This window comes from Delphinapterus leucas, chromosome 19, assembly GCF_059928025.1.
Source record: "Delphinapterus leucas isolate spDelLeu-1000000601 "Yukka" chromosome 19, BTC_Dleu_Yukka2, whole genome shotgun sequence".
Taxonomy (NCBI): Eukaryota; Metazoa; Chordata; class Mammalia; order Artiodactyla; family Monodontidae; genus Delphinapterus; species Delphinapterus leucas.
The window spans coordinates 58,447,813-58,465,592 of record NC_143147.1 but is presented as its reverse complement, the minus strand read 5'-3'; the positions used below and the strand labels follow the sequence as shown (position 1 = coordinate 58,465,592).

General features: G+C 59.0%; 2 protein-coding genes across 8 annotated transcripts; both read right to left on the bottom strand.

Moving 5' to 3' along the window:
• Positions 1 to 1,686: 1,686 nt before the first annotated feature.
• PCYT2 (phosphate cytidylyltransferase 2, ethanolamine) lies at positions 1,687 to 8,848 on the bottom strand. Of its 5 annotated transcripts, XM_022589306.3 has the most exons (14): positions 8,680 to 8,846; positions 6,731 to 6,819; positions 6,200 to 6,361; positions 5,877 to 5,943; positions 5,128 to 5,212; positions 4,916 to 4,960; positions 4,626 to 4,679; positions 4,048 to 4,186; positions 3,711 to 3,793; positions 3,384 to 3,461; positions 3,141 to 3,206; positions 2,910 to 2,975; positions 2,546 to 2,634; positions 1,687 to 2,460 (listed from the first exon to the last, which is right to left on the bottom strand). In XM_022589306.3, exons 1-14 carry the CDS (start codon positions 8,766 to 8,768, stop codon positions 2,349 to 2,351), a joined length of 1,224 nt encoding a protein of 407 aa, XP_022445014.1. In that variant the 5' UTR covers positions 8,769 to 8,846; the 3' UTR covers positions 1,687 to 2,348. The 5 variants fall into 5 exon arrangements, with proteins under 5 accessions (XP_022445014.1, XP_089757660.1, XP_022445015.1 ...); XM_089901534.1 differs by lacking the exon at positions 6,200 to 6,361 and having other exon boundaries at positions 8,680 to 8,848; XM_022589307.3 differs by lacking the exon at positions 4,626 to 4,679 and having other exon boundaries at positions 8,680 to 8,845.
• A 280-nt stretch (positions 8,849 to 9,128) lies between these two features.
• On the bottom strand, positions 9,129 to 15,705 carry SIRT7 (sirtuin 7). Of its 3 annotated transcripts, none has more exons than XM_022589301.3 (10): positions 15,538 to 15,705; positions 15,330 to 15,467; positions 15,144 to 15,248; positions 13,396 to 13,466; positions 13,234 to 13,306; positions 11,744 to 11,842; positions 11,433 to 11,669; positions 11,215 to 11,295; positions 10,931 to 11,037; positions 9,129 to 9,815 (listed from the first exon to the last, which is right to left on the bottom strand). In XM_022589301.3, exons 1-10 carry the CDS (start codon positions 15,688 to 15,690, stop codon positions 9,617 to 9,619), a joined length of 1,263 nt encoding a protein of 420 aa, XP_022445009.2. In that variant the 5' UTR covers positions 15,691 to 15,705; the 3' UTR covers positions 9,129 to 9,616. The 3 variants fall into 3 exon arrangements, 2 of the variants coding, with proteins under 2 accessions (XP_022445009.2, XP_022445010.2); XR_002646788.3 differs by having other exon boundaries at positions 9,702 to 9,815; positions 11,215 to 11,350; XM_022589302.3 differs by lacking the exon at positions 9,129 to 9,815 and adding an exon at positions 9,844 to 10,488.
• Between the last annotated feature and the right edge of the window lie 2,075 nt (positions 15,706 to 17,780).

The window sequence follows — 17,780 nt, the reverse complement described above, 5'->3', positions numbered from 1 at the left end:
GGGTCACTCTTCTTGGAGCCCCCCAAAATTCCTCAAAGTACACAGCACAGGACAATACTTGTGCCAAGTGAATTAATGAATAGGCTGGGCCCAGCAGGAGTGGGAAAGCAGCCAGATGTGCAGCTCCAGGACCAGGAGGGGCTGCACCAGGGGGATGACAAAGCTGGGCGCCACCGCAGCTTAATCCTGAATCTGACGTCAGGCAGCTGGCTCCTCCCAGGCCTGGGAACTCTTTGTTCAGCCCTCCCTAGACCCACAGGGAAGCAGATATCCCCAAAGCAATGGGTGCTGCCCCACCTTGAAGAGGGAGGGGCTGTGTAGGGCCAAAGCTCCTGAGCACAGCTGCCTTGTGCCAGCCTCCCCCCACCTCACACTCAGGCTAATTCCCTAATTCACTCGTGGGCATCTTAGCAGGTTGATTTGCCCTCCCCACCCCCAATGAAGTTGACTTGAGTCCTTGGCCTGAGCCCTGGTCCCAGAGGTCTGCAGCCTGTCTCAGTGGTGTCCCCCACCCCCATGGGGCCTTGCCAGCTGGACCTACCGGCCCTCCACTTAGGCTGGGGGTGGGACCCGCAATCCTGCTGCACCTGGGTGGACCAGTCTCTGGAGGAGCCCACTTCCTGGACCCCCAGGCCCTGAGTCTCCTCCAACCATGCGTGGCTCACCTGGGGCTTCCTGACTGCTGCTGCGGACTGTTCCCCAGTCCTCACCTTGAGGTGCCACCCAGCAGGGGGTTCTCAGCAGGCCTAGGGCTGACTCCAGTCTCAAGAGGAACCCTCCGGCCTCTCCTGTGTCCCACACTTACATCAGTCTACAGGGGACTGGCTGATCCCTGCCCCCCAGGGATCTGAGCGTGGGAAAGTCTGGCATCACTGGGCTCCTGAAATTGGGGGCCCAGGTGGGGTGGGGGTGCAGGGAGGGCCCTGTGCCTCTCACAGCTTAGTGAGCTCCCCCCACTCGAGGAGGGAACAAAGGAAGCAAGGCAGCAGCTGCCCGGCCAGGGTGCGTGCACCGTAGTCCCCCACTGCAGCTTCCTGCACGGGTTCTAGGCTGGACCTTAAGGACCAAAAGAAAGGACAGGCCCACCTTCCAGAAGGAGTGACCGCTGGCCAGGGGCTCCCATGGGGCCGGGCCACAGGGTACTCCAGCCCCATCTGGCTCAGCAGCGCAGGGCAGAGGCCATTCTGGAGGAAACTGGCAGAGGACTGAGAAAACATCACAGTCCTCACTCTTGAACACCACAGAGCCATAAACCACTGCCACTGTTCCCCCCCCACCCCATCAAGAGGTGACCTGGGTCAGCACCCTGCAGCCACTGCACTACTCCAAGTGCACCCTGACTTGGGTGCAGAAGACCTTGAGATTCTGTGGATTGGGCCAGGGAGCAGCCCCTAATTCCTTCCTGGATCAGGTAGCTCTATGTGGGCCGCGGGGTGTCCGCCTCTCATTTTCCCCATGACAGACCCTGGGGCCAAAGGTACTCTGTTGGTCCTTGCCTCCCTCCCCTTTTTTTGTCGCCTGCCACGTGGGAGGCAGCTGGAGGTGTCTGGGGGCCCGATCTGGGGGGTTCCTTGCTGCCATCATGCTGCCTGCTGGCCCCCTCCTTGCTGGGTGGGCAGCGGGGAGCACGGCCAAGGTGGTGGGTTTCCTGGTCCTGCCCTGCAGGGTTGAGAGCCTGAGGCAGAGCACCTCCTAGCAGGTTTATTTGGTTGCACACCAGCTGGTCAGGTACAAAACCAAGAATAGTCTGTGGGGAGGCTGGCCCGGGAAGCAGGGGGTGCAGCGTCCGGGCGACAGGCCCCGGGGCGCCAGGGACACACTGCAGGGCAGAGGCCGCTCATGTGGGAGGTGACATGGTCTGCACTCTGAGGAGGAAAGGGGTCGGGGCCCTGGGTCACTGCTCCCTGAAGTTGGCTCCCACGGAGGCCGGGCGGGCAGGAAGGCCACGGCCTCGAGCTGGGCGGTGGGGGCATCCAGGGTCTGCAGGAGCTTCCTGGGGGCAGAATGGAGAGCAGCAGCGAAGCCAGAAGGATGGAAACTGGGCCTTTCCGGGCACGCAGGGTGGCACACCTCTGTTGAAGGTGCCCCCTGCTCATCCTGCCTGTTGGGCTGCTCCACTGTGCTGGATCCCCTCACTGTGCAGCTCGGCAGGAAGGGCAGGAGGGCCTGCTGCAAGACGGACACCTCACAGGCAGGGTGAAAGGCAGTGTCCTCCACACCAGCCCTTCCATGGCCAGATGGTTGGAAAGGAGGGCACCGCAGCTTTGTTAAAAACCGAGCCAAGCTCTCGAGGCAGGGCTGGGACAGGGCCAGCACTCAGAGGACCCTTGGCGACCTCTCCCCTCTGGTCAGAAGTCACAGTCGCTCTCCCTCTCGGGCCGCGCCTCCTGCTGCCTCATGGCCTCCAGGAAGGCCAGCTCCTTGGCCTCCTTCTTCTGGTTCCGGGCCTCGTACTCCAGCCTGGGGGCCAGGTGGGGGTGAGTGGTGCACCCATACCCAAGCCTCAGCGGCTTCCAGTGCCCCCAGCAGCCTGGCTGAGACTCACCTGTTCTTGATGATGCGCTGGACAATGAGATCCGTGGTGAGGTCATTCCCACTGTCGATCTGACAGAAAATACCCCTTCTTTTGGGCTCCTGGAGGCCAGGAGGAGGAGGAGGTGAGAGCCCTCCTTTGGACCCCAAGAAGACTGCCCTGCTGCCCTGGCTCAGAGAGTTCCCACCCCACTATGGTGGGGGCAGTTATTCCCACCCGTTAGCAACCTGCCTCCTTAAGCCGTGAGGCCATCAGCGTGGCAGCTGTCATCCTGCCCATTTCCCAGACAGGCATGATGAGGTGCGGGGGCGTTAGGTGGCTGGGAAGCATCAGACAGTGGCCACCTCATGTCTGTCGAGGGCCCAGCATGACCCACCTCATATGGGTCGGAGCCATCCTTGTCAGGCATGATTTCTGTCTTCCCATGACACACCAGGTCCACCTGGGGAGGAGGCGGGGGTCAGGGCGCCCTCCCAGCATCTCCCCCCATGGTCCCCTGCCCCGAGAAGGCCCTCTCCAGGGAAGCAGCCTGGGTTCAGAGAGCTGGCCTGGTGCCACTCAGTCAAGACCCTCCCTGGAAGCCGCCCACCAGGAGCCCTGTCCTCACCTTGAAGTGATCCAGGAGCTCTGCTGTGACCGAGTACGGGGCCCCAATCACCACTTCGGACACATACTGGGCAGAAAGGGAGCACAGCTGGTTAGATGGGCCTCACCAGGCTGTGGGGTAGGGGCTGAGAGGCAGCATGGTGAAGCCCCAGACTCCTGTACCCCGGGGAGGGTCCTGCGGAGAAGCAGCTCCAGCCTTGGAAGGAGGCGCCGCTGGGCCTGCCACCTGCCCGCCTGCACTCACCCTGCAGGCCAGCACGCTCAGGGTCCGCTCATGCAGGTTCATGATGGGGTAGTTCTTCCCCTTGTAGTGGTTGACCTCCTAGAGCCAGAACAAGGTTGGGTCAGCTGGTGACCTCAGAGGTGAGCTGGGGTGGGAGTGAGGCCGTGCTCCCTCCCAACAATCCCTCGTGGGGCGTCTGCCAGTGTGGGGAAGCCCTCGATGGCAGGCTCTCCCTGGGCTTCTCCCTGGGAAGAGGCCCAAGCTTGCCACCTCTGCCTCGCCTGTGCCCAACCCCAACCCTAGGAGCCCCTCCAGAGCCCCCACGCTACCGGCTGCCCGGGGTGAGACCTGGTCAAAGTGCAAGCCGGCGATGACGTAGGGCCTCTCCGCCAGGCCATGTACCTTCTCCAGGAAGTCCACGTGCCCGATGTCTGTGCCCAGGTTAAGGACTGAGGAACCAATGAGGAGCGGCTGCCCACAGAAGCAGGGGCTCAGGCAGGTACCTTCCCACCCACCTGCTCATGCCTCTCCATGCTGATAGTGGTGCCCCTGCACCCCACCGCAATCCTGGGCCTTCGAGAGTCAGGGAGGCCCCTCTAGCCCCCACAGCCCACTGGGGCAGATGTAGAAATGCACAGAAAAGGCCTGGGGCAGGGACAACCCCCGACCCAGTCCCAGAGGATACGGAACAGGTCAAAAGCACCAGCCACATAAATGACCGTCTCCCCTGGCTGGGGCTCCTTCCCCGAAGCAAACTGGATGATCTTCTGGGATGTCTGTAAAAACTGGGACACCCCCGTCCAAGGGTTCCGCCCCCCAGGACACTGTAAGCCGAGAACAACCTGGTCAGCGACAGAGGCCTCGCAGGCACGTCCCTTGCCTGTGCCCATCCTTGGGCCTGCCCGCATCCGCCTGTCAGTCTGCTCTGGGCGGCACAGGTGTGAGATGGCGGGGGCAGGCATGGGGGCTATAGGCCGGGACTCCAAACCCCTAGCCACAGCCTGCCACTCGCTTGTCGCTCTGCTGTTGTTTCCAGGCAGACATCTCAGGCAGGGATGCCGAGGGCTGGCTGGCAGGTGCCTGGTTCACACCACAACCAGGCTGGGCGGGGCCGCTATGGCCGGTGGGTCTGGGGTTCTGTCCCATGGCCACAGCAGGCGCTGCAGCCAACGCCACCCTGGCCTGGCACTGAACCCGCTAGGAAGAGGCCAGTGGACACGGCCCTCGTGGGGACCTGGCACCCTGAGGCCACCGTCTGGTCACCTGGGAGGAGCCTCCTGAGGAAAGTGTCTCCCTGGAGGGTGTCGGGTGAGAGAGCTACAGAGGGAGAGAGGACCAGGCCACCTGGTTAGAGACCCCTCGTACGCGGGCAGTCCTCACTTCTCCTCCATGCAGTGGCCGCTGGGACCGGCCAGCCAGCAAGACTGGCGGTCAGTACCCGGTCAGTGTCCAGAAAGCAGGGAGCAGGGTAGAGGGCAAGGCTCCAGGCCAGTCTTTCCCCAGGGGTGGCCTGGGGGTTGGGCAGCGGCCCAGACAGCACAGGCGACACTCACCTTGCCAAAGCTGTCTGCGTACTCCCGGTACTCGGAGGACATCTCCTGCACGGAAGGGCAGGGGGTTGAGGGGCCTTGCCCTCCAGACGCAACCAACCCCAGGACACCGAAGCTTGCTGTCCTAGTGCCCACTGAGGGGCAAGGGTGGGGTAGGCGATCCCTCCCTCCCAGCTCTGGGACCTCGGGGATTCCGCTCTGGCCCCAAGACTCACCTGGCTGCTGTGATGGGCCTTGGTCACAAGCAGCATGCGGCCAACGAGGTCTGTGGTGGACACCCCCTGGGTGCGCTTGCATTCTCTGGGAAAAGAGTTGGGGGTGGGGCTCTCATCCTGGGACACACCTGCAAGGCTGCACCTCCTATGGGCACCTAAGTTGCCCCACCTAAGGGCAACTCTGCTTGTGGCTGAGTCTACCGTGGTCCAGCCCCCAGCCATGCTGTGCACAGACCCGGGCATCTCCTCGCCACTCTCAGCCACAACAAAAAACCAAGACCAGGAGAGTGGAGGGACCACTGAGATTTTATCAACCAAAGGAAATGACTGGACAGAACGCTGTCACTAAGCCCCAAGTTTGCAGTGTCGGAGTGAGCAGGCCATACAGGGTGGCTCTGGTCCTGTTTTGTCCACTGACGCCCAGGTCCTGCCTCATCACACACTCCCTGCCAAGGGAACCCCAGGCTTCACTGCCCCATTCAAGCTGCTGGCCACACTAGCCTTTTCAATTAAAGTGACTCAAACAAAAGCCAGCTCCCCAGTCATACCCCACGTTTCCCCTGCTTAGCAGCTGCCCGTGGCCAGTGGCTACCGTACTGGGCGATGCAGATGTATGGCACCCCCAGCTCCAGTCCAGGCCACAAGAAACAGGCTGCGGCCCGGACGCTGCCCTCTCAGGCAGAAGGAGCTCGATGGGAGCTGGGAGCCCCGCTCCTCGAAAAGCGGGGCACTCAGCAAGTAGAGCTTACCTGTACCTCCCAGCCTGCTTCACTTCCTCGTAGGTATCCCGGCCATCTACAGTCAGCGTGATATCATCTAAGGGGTGACACGCACACAAGAACAAGGATCTTAACCCAAAGCCATGAAGACCTCCAGGCCCATACCCTGGCTCCAGGCCTGCCCTGGTGTGCATGCGCTCCTTTCTGGGGAAGGACCCAGAGCTTCCTCAGACCCTCAAAAGCTCTGTGCTCCCCAAAGTGTGAGGAGGCCGGCACCTCCGGACGCCCCTCTGATGGTCAGGTCTGGAGCTGCCCAATTCCCCTGCCCCGGGGGCTCTGCCCTGCCGACTCACTGCCGTGGACGCAGAAGTCGCAGCTGTACTTGTCCAGCGTCTCCAGCGTGGTGACATAGGGGGCTGCTGGCACCACCTCGTCCACCCACTTAATGGCCTGCACCATCTTGTATCTTTCCTCCTGAGTGAACACCGGGGGCCCCTTGTGCTTGGCGATCTCCTCTAGGGAGAGAAAAGAGGGCAAAGAACAAGGTGGGTGACCCCTGGAAGGCTGGCCACAGGCTCACTGGCTCCTCCTCAGAAGTCCCCTCCCAGAATCGAGCAGGGTCTGCGGCCACATGAGGGCTCACGGTGGGAGGCTGTCTCTCATCGGGCCCTCAGCTGATCCACTGGACCACCCCTGCCCCCCAAGCTCACGACAGGATGCAAGACGGGAAAGCTCTGGATGGCTTGGCCTGGGCCGGGGTTGGGGCGAGCCTGTGGAGCTGCACTTCTGGGGAGGACGGCTGGGCCTGGCCCTACCCACCACGGGGACCTGTGGCGTCTGTCACGGGCGTGAGGGAGGAGGGTGGGCCTGGCAGCCCGGCTTACCGTCAGTGTGTACACCCACGATGAGGTGGTCACCCATGGCCCGTGCCTGGCGCAGCTGGTTGGAGTGGCCATAATGTACCATGTCATAGCTGTGGAGAGGGCAGGGCCATCATCCCAGTGTTGGGGGTGCAGTCTTGCTCCTCTGCAGTATCCTTAGGAAGCCCTCTGAGAAGCCACCATGGGGAACTGCTCCCAGGTTCCGGTTGGGCCTGGGCTTTCAGAGGGGCGGGGTGCTCAGCTCTCCACATTACTGGCCCCTGGGCTCAAGGTCAGACTGAGCGAGCATGGCTGTGCCCGGGGACAAGGCCTGGCAGACCTGAGGGCTGGTGAGTGCACAGAACAGCCCCTGCTCCCCACACCTGGGACAGCACTCTGCCCTCAGCCCCTCCCCTTCCCAAATACAAACTGTCACGGGCAGTCCCTCTGAAAGGTAATAGAAGGCAATGTTAGTTCAGGGGTGGACTGGGCTCTGTACTACCGCGAAACAGCCAGACAGTCCCGCGGGCGAACACGAAACAAAGTCCAGCCAATGAACAAGGGCAGTCACTGGCTTTAGAAATCCTGCCTGCTCCCCAAGGCCTCTGGAAACTCAGTGAAGCTTTGCTCTCTGGGGCCAACAACCACCTCCCTGTCACCTGGTACTAGAGCTTTCATCCTCAAATCCAGGCCTGGTTAAGAGTGAACTCTCAGCTGAAGGCCACACACAGCACCACAGCTCCACTCGGGTTGCCATGTGTGGCGGAGGGGACATCCACTTCTCTGTGGGCCCTGAGGTGGGCCCTCATTCTCACTCTGCTTCTTCCCAGCCTTGTATTGCCCTCTGAGTAGGTGGAGCTGTCCCTGCTTTTCCAGGTGACCCAGGTGTACAAAACCATTCTGCTCAGCGCCACCTGCTAGCCCCACCCCAGCACATCAGGCTCCAGCAGACAACCCTGTGGGGCACAGGGCTCTGGTCCTGGGCTAAGGGAAGAGGGAAGTCCAAATTCAGGAGCCTGGCAGGCCCTTGTGCCCACTGGACAGGCTGGGCAGAAGGAGGGTGCATGGCACAGAATGCAGGGTGGACCTGGGTCCAGGCTGTATCCCAGTCACTGTGGCCGTGGCTGTGGCCTGCTGGGGCAGGGGCCAGGCCTGGTCAGGGCCAAGGTCAGAGTCAACGGACAGGAAGCCACGCCCCCTCCACAAGGTGACTCAGGTGCAGGCCCAGGAGTATGGCAGCCCCACTTGCTGGCCGCTGAAGCCCTGGGCTAGCCAGATGTTTTTCTTTCTCTGCTTCCATCAAATGAGGTCTGAGGAAGCATCCAAGTCGTCAACTTATCACTAGAGGTTCACTTTCCTCCTGTCTGCTGACGGCCTCAAACTTATCTCAACACCACTCCAGCTATCTGGCTTGCCAGAAAAGAGGACAGTTCGGCACTGTAGCCCTCCTCAGATGGACCCAGGAGCCTGGGGGCTTCATTAGGGTCTTACGCAGATCGGGCAATGCCTGCGCTGACGCTTGCCCAGATACCTAGAAGAACCTTCCTGGTTTTGTGCCGGCAAGCTGGGAGCCGGACAAGGAGAACTCTGGGAAGACATTTTGGGTGCACGGCTCCTTCTGACAAAAAGAGCTCCTAGGGCACTGAGATGATTAAAGTCATCAAGGTTAGACACGCAACTTTGGCCACTATCGTGCACGAGTTAGGCAGGTGGGACAGCCTTGCTGGGTCTCCGGCTTAAAGGCAAACGTGAGAGAAGGAGCGTCCGGGGAAGGCGCTCATGTAGGGATCCGCAGAAAGACTCCAGCAACCCTCAGCCGCGCTGCCCGCGGCGACGCGGTGACCCGGGTTCCAGGCGTCCTACGCGGCCGAGGCGCCGCCCGCCCCGCACTAGCCGGCCGCCCGACCCCGGCGAAGGAGACCACAGCTGTCACCGCGGCCCCGCCCGTGCCCCCCGCCCCCCACCGCGCTCACCAGCCGTCGCACCACACCCGCACGGTACGCCTGCCCCCTGGGCCCGGCCGCTCGGCGCCGCCTGCCTCCCCGTGCCCGTTCCGGATCATGGCCCCGAACCGGCGGCGCGGCACGGCCGGCTCCCCACTCCCAGCCGCCGCAGCTCGCGCACGCACGCGCCGTCACGCGGGCCTCACCCGCCTCTCACAGCCAATGCCGAGCGCCGCCCCGCCCCGCGCGCGGAGCCCCGCCCCCTCACCTCCCTCGCGCGGCCAATGGCGAGCCCCGCCCGGGCCAGGCCCCGCCCCTCCGCTCCCGGCCAATAGCCTGCGCCCACCAGCCCTCAGCTCCCACCTGGAGCGGCGGTTGGGGCAGGACCACGTGGGGCGCATCCGCCCCTCCAGGAGTCTCGCCAGGCGCCCGCTCCCACCCACCGCTTCAGAAAGGCAGTCACTCGGTGACAGGAGGAAGACAGTGCAGAGATGTTTAATAACAATAAAACGGCCTGCTGAGAGCCAAGGCTCAAAAACCACTCCTTTGCAGCATACCCAATACAGAAAAAGGCTTCTATAAATTTAACATTTTTAGTAAGAATTGGTAGAAATAGAGTTGAGGCCCCTGAGACTAGCCTAGTGAATGAGGTAAGGCAGCCGTGTGCTTCCTCTTTGCGGCCAAGTGTGAAATAACACGAGTCCTGTTTTCACAGAGGGTGTGGCTGCCACCTCTTTACAAGAGGCTGCTTGGGCGAGGTGTCTTCCATCATTAGGCCCATGCAGGGGGGCAACCACAGCAGTGCAAGGGAGCTTTCCACAATGACAAATGGCTAAACATGTCAGGGTGAAAATGTCACCCCCAGAGAATTCCAGGGGCAGTCCTGGCCTTAACAGTGCCACTTGCCCCTGAAGAAGAGTCCCGGTCATTTGCAAAGTGCCATCACTGTTCTCGGTCATGCAACAGGTTATGTTACTTTCTTCCTTTTTGTGCGCTTGGTGCAGCCCCTGCCAAACCAGCCGCCCAGGATAGGGGCTGAGCTAAGTGGTGCACCCCGGTCCCCAGGCCCAGGTTCTTCTCGACTTCTGCACAGCGACTTGCGACTGTGGCTGCCTTCTTCACCCGCACGCAGGGGAGTGGCCAGCGAGAAGATGGGGTCCTGCCACCTATGCAAAGGGAAAGCTGGGTCAGGCGTGCCTGGGAGCCCCTCACAATCACAACCCGCCCCAGGACGGGAAAGCTGACTGAGGTCACCCTGCATCCCTCCCACGTCTTAACCATGGCTGGGCTTTGCTCAGTGGTAGCTCCACAACATCTGCGAGAGGGGTAAGCTCCGCAAGTAACTCAAAGGCCAGCACCCAGACTATCCCAGCCTCTGCAGAACTCAGTCCTCGTCGGTGATTGAGGGGGCTGTGCACACATGGGGTAGGGCGGCAGTAGCCCCAGGAGGGGTGAGTCACTAGCCAACTCTGGGCCCCACCTTTCACTTGTACGGCCAGGGACAGGTAGACCAGACCCTCTTCCCCTTCCCAGACTGCAGGACTTGATGGGAGGGAAGCTGACTAGGGAGGCGTGGCCTAAACACTACACCGTGAAGAGATCATGTGTCTGACTGAGATGTAGAACCACATATCATAAACTTAATATACAGATAAGCACTGATAAAGAAAATGAGCTAAGTTAATGTGAAAAAAAAAAAAAAAGTACAGTACACAACAGGCCCACATTACAGAACACCACAAACATAACATACAAGAATTGCCAGGCCCAGAAGGTGAAGGGATCCTTAATTCTCCAACCCTTTGATTAAAAGAAGTTATTGATTTCCCCTATAAGACCCTGAAAATTCACAGAGAAAGAAAGTGTAAACTTTTCACTCAATACACACACCACATCTCAATTATCACAAATTCTGTATTCAGGCACAATCTGTTTAAGCTTCCCCAAAGTATTCCAGCTCCCCAAGCCAGTGCACCCAGATCCTGACGAGCAGAGTTGCTGAGAGCACATCCCTTCAAGGCACCTTCCCGTCCAGGCTGCCTGAGGTGAAGGGGGACATCCAGGTGTGCCCTGGCAGATTCCCTCTCCCCGCAGGAATCACGCCAGCCAGGACACCTCAGCCAATGCTGGGGCTGGTCCCTGCAGAGGCCACCACACTGCAGTCACGCCTCAGATGCCATCTGCCGCAGCTCAGAGCTTTCTCTACACTCAGCTCACAAAAGACAACACAACCCATCCACACAGGGGCAGGGAAGTGGGGGATGTGTCTGTGCCCCCTCACCTGCTGTAGCGGGGGATCTCCAGGCCCAGCTCATCCATGAGGAGCCGCATGACGTCATCACACCTTCCGTGCAGCTTCAGGGCAGCCCAGTCATCCTTCGGGGTCCACTGGGGACAGGAGAAGGTAAGTGAGGACAGCACCTCACTCCTTCCCAATGGCCTGCTGGCCTTGGCCCCTACTCAGCCAGACCTCGTGGTGCATTAGTGTGGGACATAAATGTCCCAGGGACTGCTGGCTCTCCTAAGGCCCAGGTCTAGGGAGGCACCTCTGAACACCTGAGTTACCTGCAAGTTCACAATGTAGAGCTTGGGCCGCCGGCTGGGGGGCTTGGTCATGCACCAGAGGTGTGGATACTTCTTTAGAACCTGCGGGAATGGACGGATGGACAGACAGACCACACACACACACCAGGGAAGGAGGCTACAGGAAGCTGGGGTCTAAGGCTGAGCTGGCCAGCTGCGGGCAGGCTCACCCGTTCCCATCCACAGTGCCATTCGCATACCTTTAAGCTGGAGCCTAAGCACAGGATTGTGTCTGCTCTGCTGGCAGCCTGGGTGGCCGCCTCCCAGTTCAGAGGCTGTCCCAATGTCCCCCTCTCCCCAAAGTGCACGATGGTGTCCCGGAGCTGGGCCCCGCACTTGTGGCAGGTGCGGCCGGTCTGGTGTCGGTGCAGGGCAGTGCGCTCCGTCACATCAAACACCCGCACATACTCCCTGTTGGGAGTGCAGGCTGTGCAGACCTGAGGAGAGTAGGGCCCTGTGAGCAGGAGCCACTGGCCTGCCCAGGCCCCCGAGTCCCAGAGGGACCGCTCACTTCGATATACATGTTCCCGTGGAGCTCCGACATGGCTGTGCGAGGCAGCCCGCTCCGCAGGTGGAGCCCGTCACAGTTCTGAGACACCACGTGCTGCACCTGGAAGGGCGACAGTGGCAGTCAGCAGGAGGAAGGGGGGAAGCAGCACTCAGGAGTGAAACCATACCGAGCCCTGCCCGCCCCAGAGCCCCCAAGCCAGCGGCAACTCCGACCCTGCACAAAGCATCGAAGGCAAACCCAGGGCAGCAGGCTGGTCCCAGTAGGACTCAGGAGGCTCCGGTGGGGAGGGCCCTGGGCCCACCCCCAACGACTCAGAAGCCCTAGGAGCCCCCAGGAGGGCAAATGTTTGCACCGCCCCCTCTTGGCTGGAAAGGAGCTTGGGGCCCAAACTGATGCTCTCTTGGGTCATCACGCTTCAGGTCCTTGAAGGCCCAGGAGGCTCGACCCCTTCCCCACTCGGCTGCAGGTGCTTAGTAGAGGATCTCCAGAGGTTTCCTACTAGCCTCCCCTGTATCTAGGTGGCTCCTGAGGTCTGTGGGAAAAATGCAAGAGAAACACAAGGGGAAGGGGCTACCCTCACGAGCTCTGGGCCTGTGTGGACCCTCTATGTGATGATTCAGCGGAGAGGCTGCTCTCTACTCTTGGAGAGGAAACACAGGAGGAGTAGAGGTAGGCTCAAACCAGGAATCTAAACTGCTTGGTGGGCACTCATCACAGGGTCCACTGGCTGATGGAAGTAGGATGCAGTTGTCACCTGGGCACCAAGGTGGCCCTCCCGGTCCTCGCCGTGGACCCAGTGAGTACAGTCAGCCCTCCGTACCTGACGGTTCTACATCCGCAGATTCAACCAACCAAAGATCAAAAATATTCGGGGAAAAAAAAATCCAGAAAGTTCCAAAAGGCAAAACTTGAATTTGCCACACACTGGCAAGTATCTGTGTAGCATTTACATTGTATTTATATCTGTTTAAGTGGTACTGACATTTTATTAGGTATTACAAGTAATTCAGAGATGATTTAAAGTATGAGGGTGGGGAGGACTTCCCTGGTGGCGAGTGGTTAAGAATCCACCTGCCAATGCAGGGGACGTGGGTTCGAGCCCTGGTCCGGGAAGATCCCACATGCCGCGGAGCCACTAAGCCTGTGTGCCACAACTTCTGAGCCTGCGCTCCTAGAGCCTGAACTCCGCAACAAGAGAAGCCACCGCAGTGAGAAGCCCGCGCACCGCAACGAAGAGTAGCCCCTGGTCGTCGCAACTAGAGAAAAGCCCGCTCGCAGCAACGAAGACCCAACGCAGCCAAAAATAAAATAAATAAAATAAATTTATTTTAAAAATAAATAAATAAGTAAATAATAAAGTATGGGGGGAGGTGTGCAGGTTATATACAAACACTACGCCATTTTACACAAGGGACTTGAGCACCCTCAGCTTTTGGTATCCAAGGGGGATACCGAAGGATGGCTGTGCACCAGCCACCCTGGGCTCTTACCAGCTTCTGCTCGTGTAAGCAGGTGATGCTCATGTGGGTGAGGGTCGGCTCGGCCTCACTCAGGTCGGCAGCACTGCCAGGCAGACGGGAAATGAAGGTGAGGAGAGCTTCAAGGTCAGGTCCCTGCTTAACTAGGTGGGAAGGCTGTGCTAGGCTGCTTACCTAATGCTTCTTCCTTTCTGAAGCAGCGTCCACACTCCATTAGGACCCCGGTAATCTGGGATAGAAGCCGCCTGCAGGTTCAGAAAGGAGATAAGCCCAGTGAAAAGACATCACTGTAGGCACTGGCAGAATTCCCAATAATTTCTCCCAGCACTTTGAGAAGTGCTGGCCCACAGACTGGCCTCAATTCGTTCCTTAGGCTGAGCATTTCCTAGTCTAACCTGTCCTCCCAGATGGAGTGCACCCCCTGTGCTCCTTCCCTCTGCCAGGACCCCTGCACCCAAACCTGGTCCAGCTCATCCTTCTAGGCTCCAAGGAGCCCTGCCCGCCCTGGGAGACTCTCTAGCATGTAGTACAGCCTGGGCTCTGTGGCCATGTCTGTCCTCATACTGAGAGGGAGGACTGGTTAGGCTCACTGCATGCCTCCCTCCACGTCCTCACATCCTGATGCTGTAAGTGTTTCCTGGCCTACCTCCACACAGACCAACCTCTTCAATGAGATAAACATTACTGCGTCTCCCAAGTTCCCAATCCAGTGAAACAGAGCCACCCCGAGAGAAGAAAACAGACAGTGTGCCAGGATCAAGGTGCCCTGTGCTTCCTGAGGTGTGAGTGACCTCCCTTGTAGGGAGCCCTGTCTATTCCCTGTTGCTAAAGCTCAGAAAAATGCCCACCTGACCAGTGGGTCTGACCCACATGGAAAAAGGAAACCTCAAACAGTAACAGAGCAAATTAATGAACAGCAAGTGGCTTTAGTAGCTGCTTACAGTTCTTTAAAAGATGGTATTACTGCTTTTACATGATGACAAGAGGTCACATGTGCCAGGGCTCCAAGTGTTGATAAGTTAAAGCAGTTAACATACCTCACGCATTCTCGCTACTGGGCTTCTTCAGTCATCCCTGTATGGAGTGTCTTACTTCGTAAGTATCTGTAAAATCCTACCCACCCTTCAAGGCCCAGACTCAATGCCACCTCTCATAAAAAAACAACCAGATGGGTTTCCCAGCTCTCAGAGACCACAGAAGGCGTATCTGGATTTCTATTCTAGCAGCCTAGCACAGCCAGCTTCACATTACAGTCATTCGTTTATATGGTTTATTATCATCACCTATGGACCTCTCCACAGAAATCCTTGCTATTCACCTCTGCTGGACCTACATGTAGGTCACACTCAACTCGCACCCAGCAATTTAACAACGTGCTATCCACACTGTCAAAGCTAGTCACATTCTACCACCCAGGTAGCTTCCTGATAAAACTTATCAAAAGCCAAAGCATTTCTCTTCCTTACCTGGTGCACTCTAATGCATACTGCCTTGCATTCCACTTACCTTACTTCAACATTCAGCGGACACAACGAATGGGGAATCAGAAGATAGTATGGGGTTTAGCTCTGCCAATACATAACCTTGGGACAAGCACCAAACTATTACATCCCGTTTTTATCCCTCTTCCTTTCCTGTCTCTAACTGGATACAATACAAAATTCAAGCATTTAAGAATGTTTATCTATTTTTCGAAGTTCCAAATAGAGTCGTTCTGAGTGTCTCTAAGAAAAGAAAGACCCTCAAGAAGTGCTTTTAAGTCGAGCTTTTGCGAATCGGTACTGTTGCTTAACAGAAAACGGTGCTCGGTGCTGGGGTCCGACACCCAGAAGGGGGCGCCCCACGCCCGCCCCCGGCGGTCCGTGTTTCGCACAACCTGGGAGCCGACCCGGGGCGCGGCCGTCCCTGCCTCGTCTCCTTACCGTGCTGATCCCCGCGCCCGTGTAGACGACCAGGTGCTTGGCGTTGCGGACGGCGCTAGCCAGCTCCCGGACTTTCCTCCGCAGCTCCTCCGGGTCGTCGCACACCTGCCGAGACGTCGAAGTCGGTCGTGAGCCGGCCCCGGCTCGCCCGCGCCCCCGCCCGGCCCGCCCGCACCCCGGACTCGCCTCCTCCTGCCGCCGCTTCAGGCCCTCGCGCCGCCTGCTCCGGCCCTGCAGCTCGGTCACCAGGTCTTCGCTCTCGGCCAGGAGCCGGCCCTCCTCCGCGCTGCGCTCGGCCACCGCCTTCCTCAGGATGCGCGACACCTGCGGGCGCGGGGCAGGCGGTGAGGGCGGCGCGGACTGGGGGCGCGGCGCGGGGCGGGCAACGCCGTACCTGGCGGAGGCGCTCCCTCTGCTGCTCCTCCCGCAGCCTCCGAACCCGCTCTGCCGCCTTGCGCTCCAACCGGCTCAGACCCCCGGCGGCCATCTCTCCCGGGGAGACTCGCGCTTCCGCTTCCGCCTCCCGGCAGGCCGCGCGCCGACACATGCGCGCGAGGCCCGCCCCGCCCTTGCGTCGCCCCAAGGAAGCACCTGCCAGTCTCTTTAAAAGGTGTTTATTGATCATATACAAAATAAAGAAAACCTTATATATCACAAACATACACTATGTACAGCAATAAATACCCGGGGCCCGGCCCAGTGCCGCCCCTCCTGGACAATAATTTAGCAATAAATACTGCACAGGGTAGGGAGGGCGCGAGGCCGACGCCACCCAGGTCAGCCAGAGTGCTCCAGTGGGGCCCCTCCCCACCTGGATCTTCAACAACCCCCGCCCGCCCCGGCAGATCCCAGCGTACCCACCCCACCTCCTGTCTTCAGCCCTAGGCAGGGCACGCAGGGTCTGATCAACTCTGCTCCGCCCACCTCTCAGCGCCAGGAGAGCAGCAGAGCTGGACACACTGGACAGCCCTTGTCCTGCTGCCCTAAGATGCCAGGAGAAGGCTTTCTGTACCCACTCCCGTTTGGTTAAAGGCTTCAGATTGAGGGGATGTGGGGAAGGGGGGGGCTGGGACATGAGGCTGTTAGAGGGGTCCCCCTTCACAGGTCATCGGGGACAAGCTCTCCTACACTCTAGCTCAGACTGAAGGGACACCCACGTACCAAGGCTGCTGCTGCAGAGTGGGGTGGAAATGTGTGCGACTGGTCCAACAGGTACAGCACATGCTCAGGACACACAGGCCAGAGCAGGACAAGCCATCAGTCTCGAGGGCACACCCCTGCCTCTTCCCATCTGCTTCAAAACCAGACAGCCAAAAGGAAGGCGAAAACCGGCCAGCAAGAATTATTCAGTGGCTTCTGGGGAAAAAAATCGTTAATGTGTTGGTTCCTTTCACCAAACCACAGCCTAAAAAAGTAACTTAAAAGATCCTAGAGCGGAAACAGTGTTGCAGGCTGTGGCTTCCCAGCTGTGGACGGAAGCTTTGGCCAACCGGCCACCCCAGAGAGGGAAGTCGCAGGGACAAGATGGGGCTCGACCACCCATCCCAAAGCAGGCTGCAGCTCATCAGAGCCGTGGGCCCAGCCACCGACCATCAAGGCTGCTGCTGCTGATCAGGGTTATGCCCAGACCTGAAGCCTGGACCAAGAGTAGAAAAGCCTCCAGGGAGGCCTGGCACCCGGCACAAACCAGCACACCACAAAGCAGCCACAACTTCTCACCTGCACAAACGCAGTGCCACCTGGAGCAGCAGCCAAGAGCCATGGGGAGGGCTCCCTGGGGCCATACTCTGGGAAGGAGCTGACCTGTTCTCAAAGGGTTCTCCTCTGAAATCTGAGTGTCCATGTTGGGATAGGGAGGATGTGGGCAAGGGCAAGGTGTGAAGGAAGGTGCACATTATGGTTTACTTAGCGGACAAGTTTGGGAGACTTGGCCTCGGCCAAAGCCCTCAATTCGCTGTGTCAAAAAGTTGAGGAGAGAGAACACAACACGCTCACAGTAGGAAAAACGAATTAACGAGAATCAGAAAGACGCCAAATGGTCACATGTGGACACAGGATCTACTGTCAATAACCAAAGTGAAGGGGAGAAGGGGCACAGCAGCCCCAGAGAGACTGGCTTGATGGGAGCAGGATGCTCCCCCAGACCCAAGGAACAGTTGCTCCAAATCCAAAAACCTCGAAAGGAAGTATAGCTTCACTAACTCCAGAAGCGTCTGTAAACGAAACCAAAGACCTGCAATTTCTGTTCAGCACATGCTCACCCTCAAACCCTCCTCTCTCTAGGTCTACAGCATGGCAGGGGTGCACAGAGATGGAGGACCACCTCCCAGCCAGGATAAAAGTGGGAACTGTACTTGGACATGGGGAGCCTGTCCCTCCCCCTGTCCAGGACAGGGAATGATCTCTCTTTAGGGATTCTTATGATATGATTCCAACTTGCTGCTACAAGAAACATCAACTACTCTCGTCTGGACCTTAGGTAGACAAAGCCAGACTGCAGGCAGGCAAAGGAAGCCACTAAGTGATTCAGAGTCAATGGTCAAAATCTCCATTGCAGGCCAACCTGGGTACAGCCAGGAATGTCTCTGAATATCTAGGGCCAAGATCAGCCCATCAAGACAACAGAAGTTGACAGCA

What these genes read in the sequence shown, in the direction of transcription:
- PCYT2 (XM_022589306.3), bottom strand. Translation starts at nt 8,768, where the DNA reads ATGATCCGGAACGGGCACGGGGAGGCAGGCGGCGCCGAGCGGCCGGGC. An exon ending in CGTGGGTGTACACACTGACG is followed by an intron (nt 6,362 to 6,730) that starts GTAAGCCGGGCT and finishes TTCTCTCCCTAG; the next exon opens with AGGAGATCGCCAAGCACAAG. An exon ending in TGGTGCTTTTGACCTGTTCC is followed by an intron (nt 3,794 to 4,047) that starts GTATCCTCTGGG and finishes ACCTGGGCACAG; the next exon opens with ACATCGGGCACGTGGACTTC.
- SIRT7 (XM_022589301.3), bottom strand. Translation starts at nt 15,690, where the DNA reads ATGTGTCGGCGCGCGGCCTGCCGGGAGGCGGAAGCGGAAGCGCGAGTC. An exon ending in CAGAAAGGAAGAAGCATTAG is followed by an intron (nt 13,307 to 13,395) that starts GTAAGCAGCCTA and finishes TCTGCCTGGCAG; the next exon opens with TGCTGCCGACCTGAGTGAGG. An exon ending in GCTTACACGAGCAGAAGCTG is followed by an intron (nt 11,843 to 13,233) that starts GTAAGAGCCCAG and finishes TCGCCCTTCCAG; the next exon opens with GTGCAGCACGTGGTGTCTCA.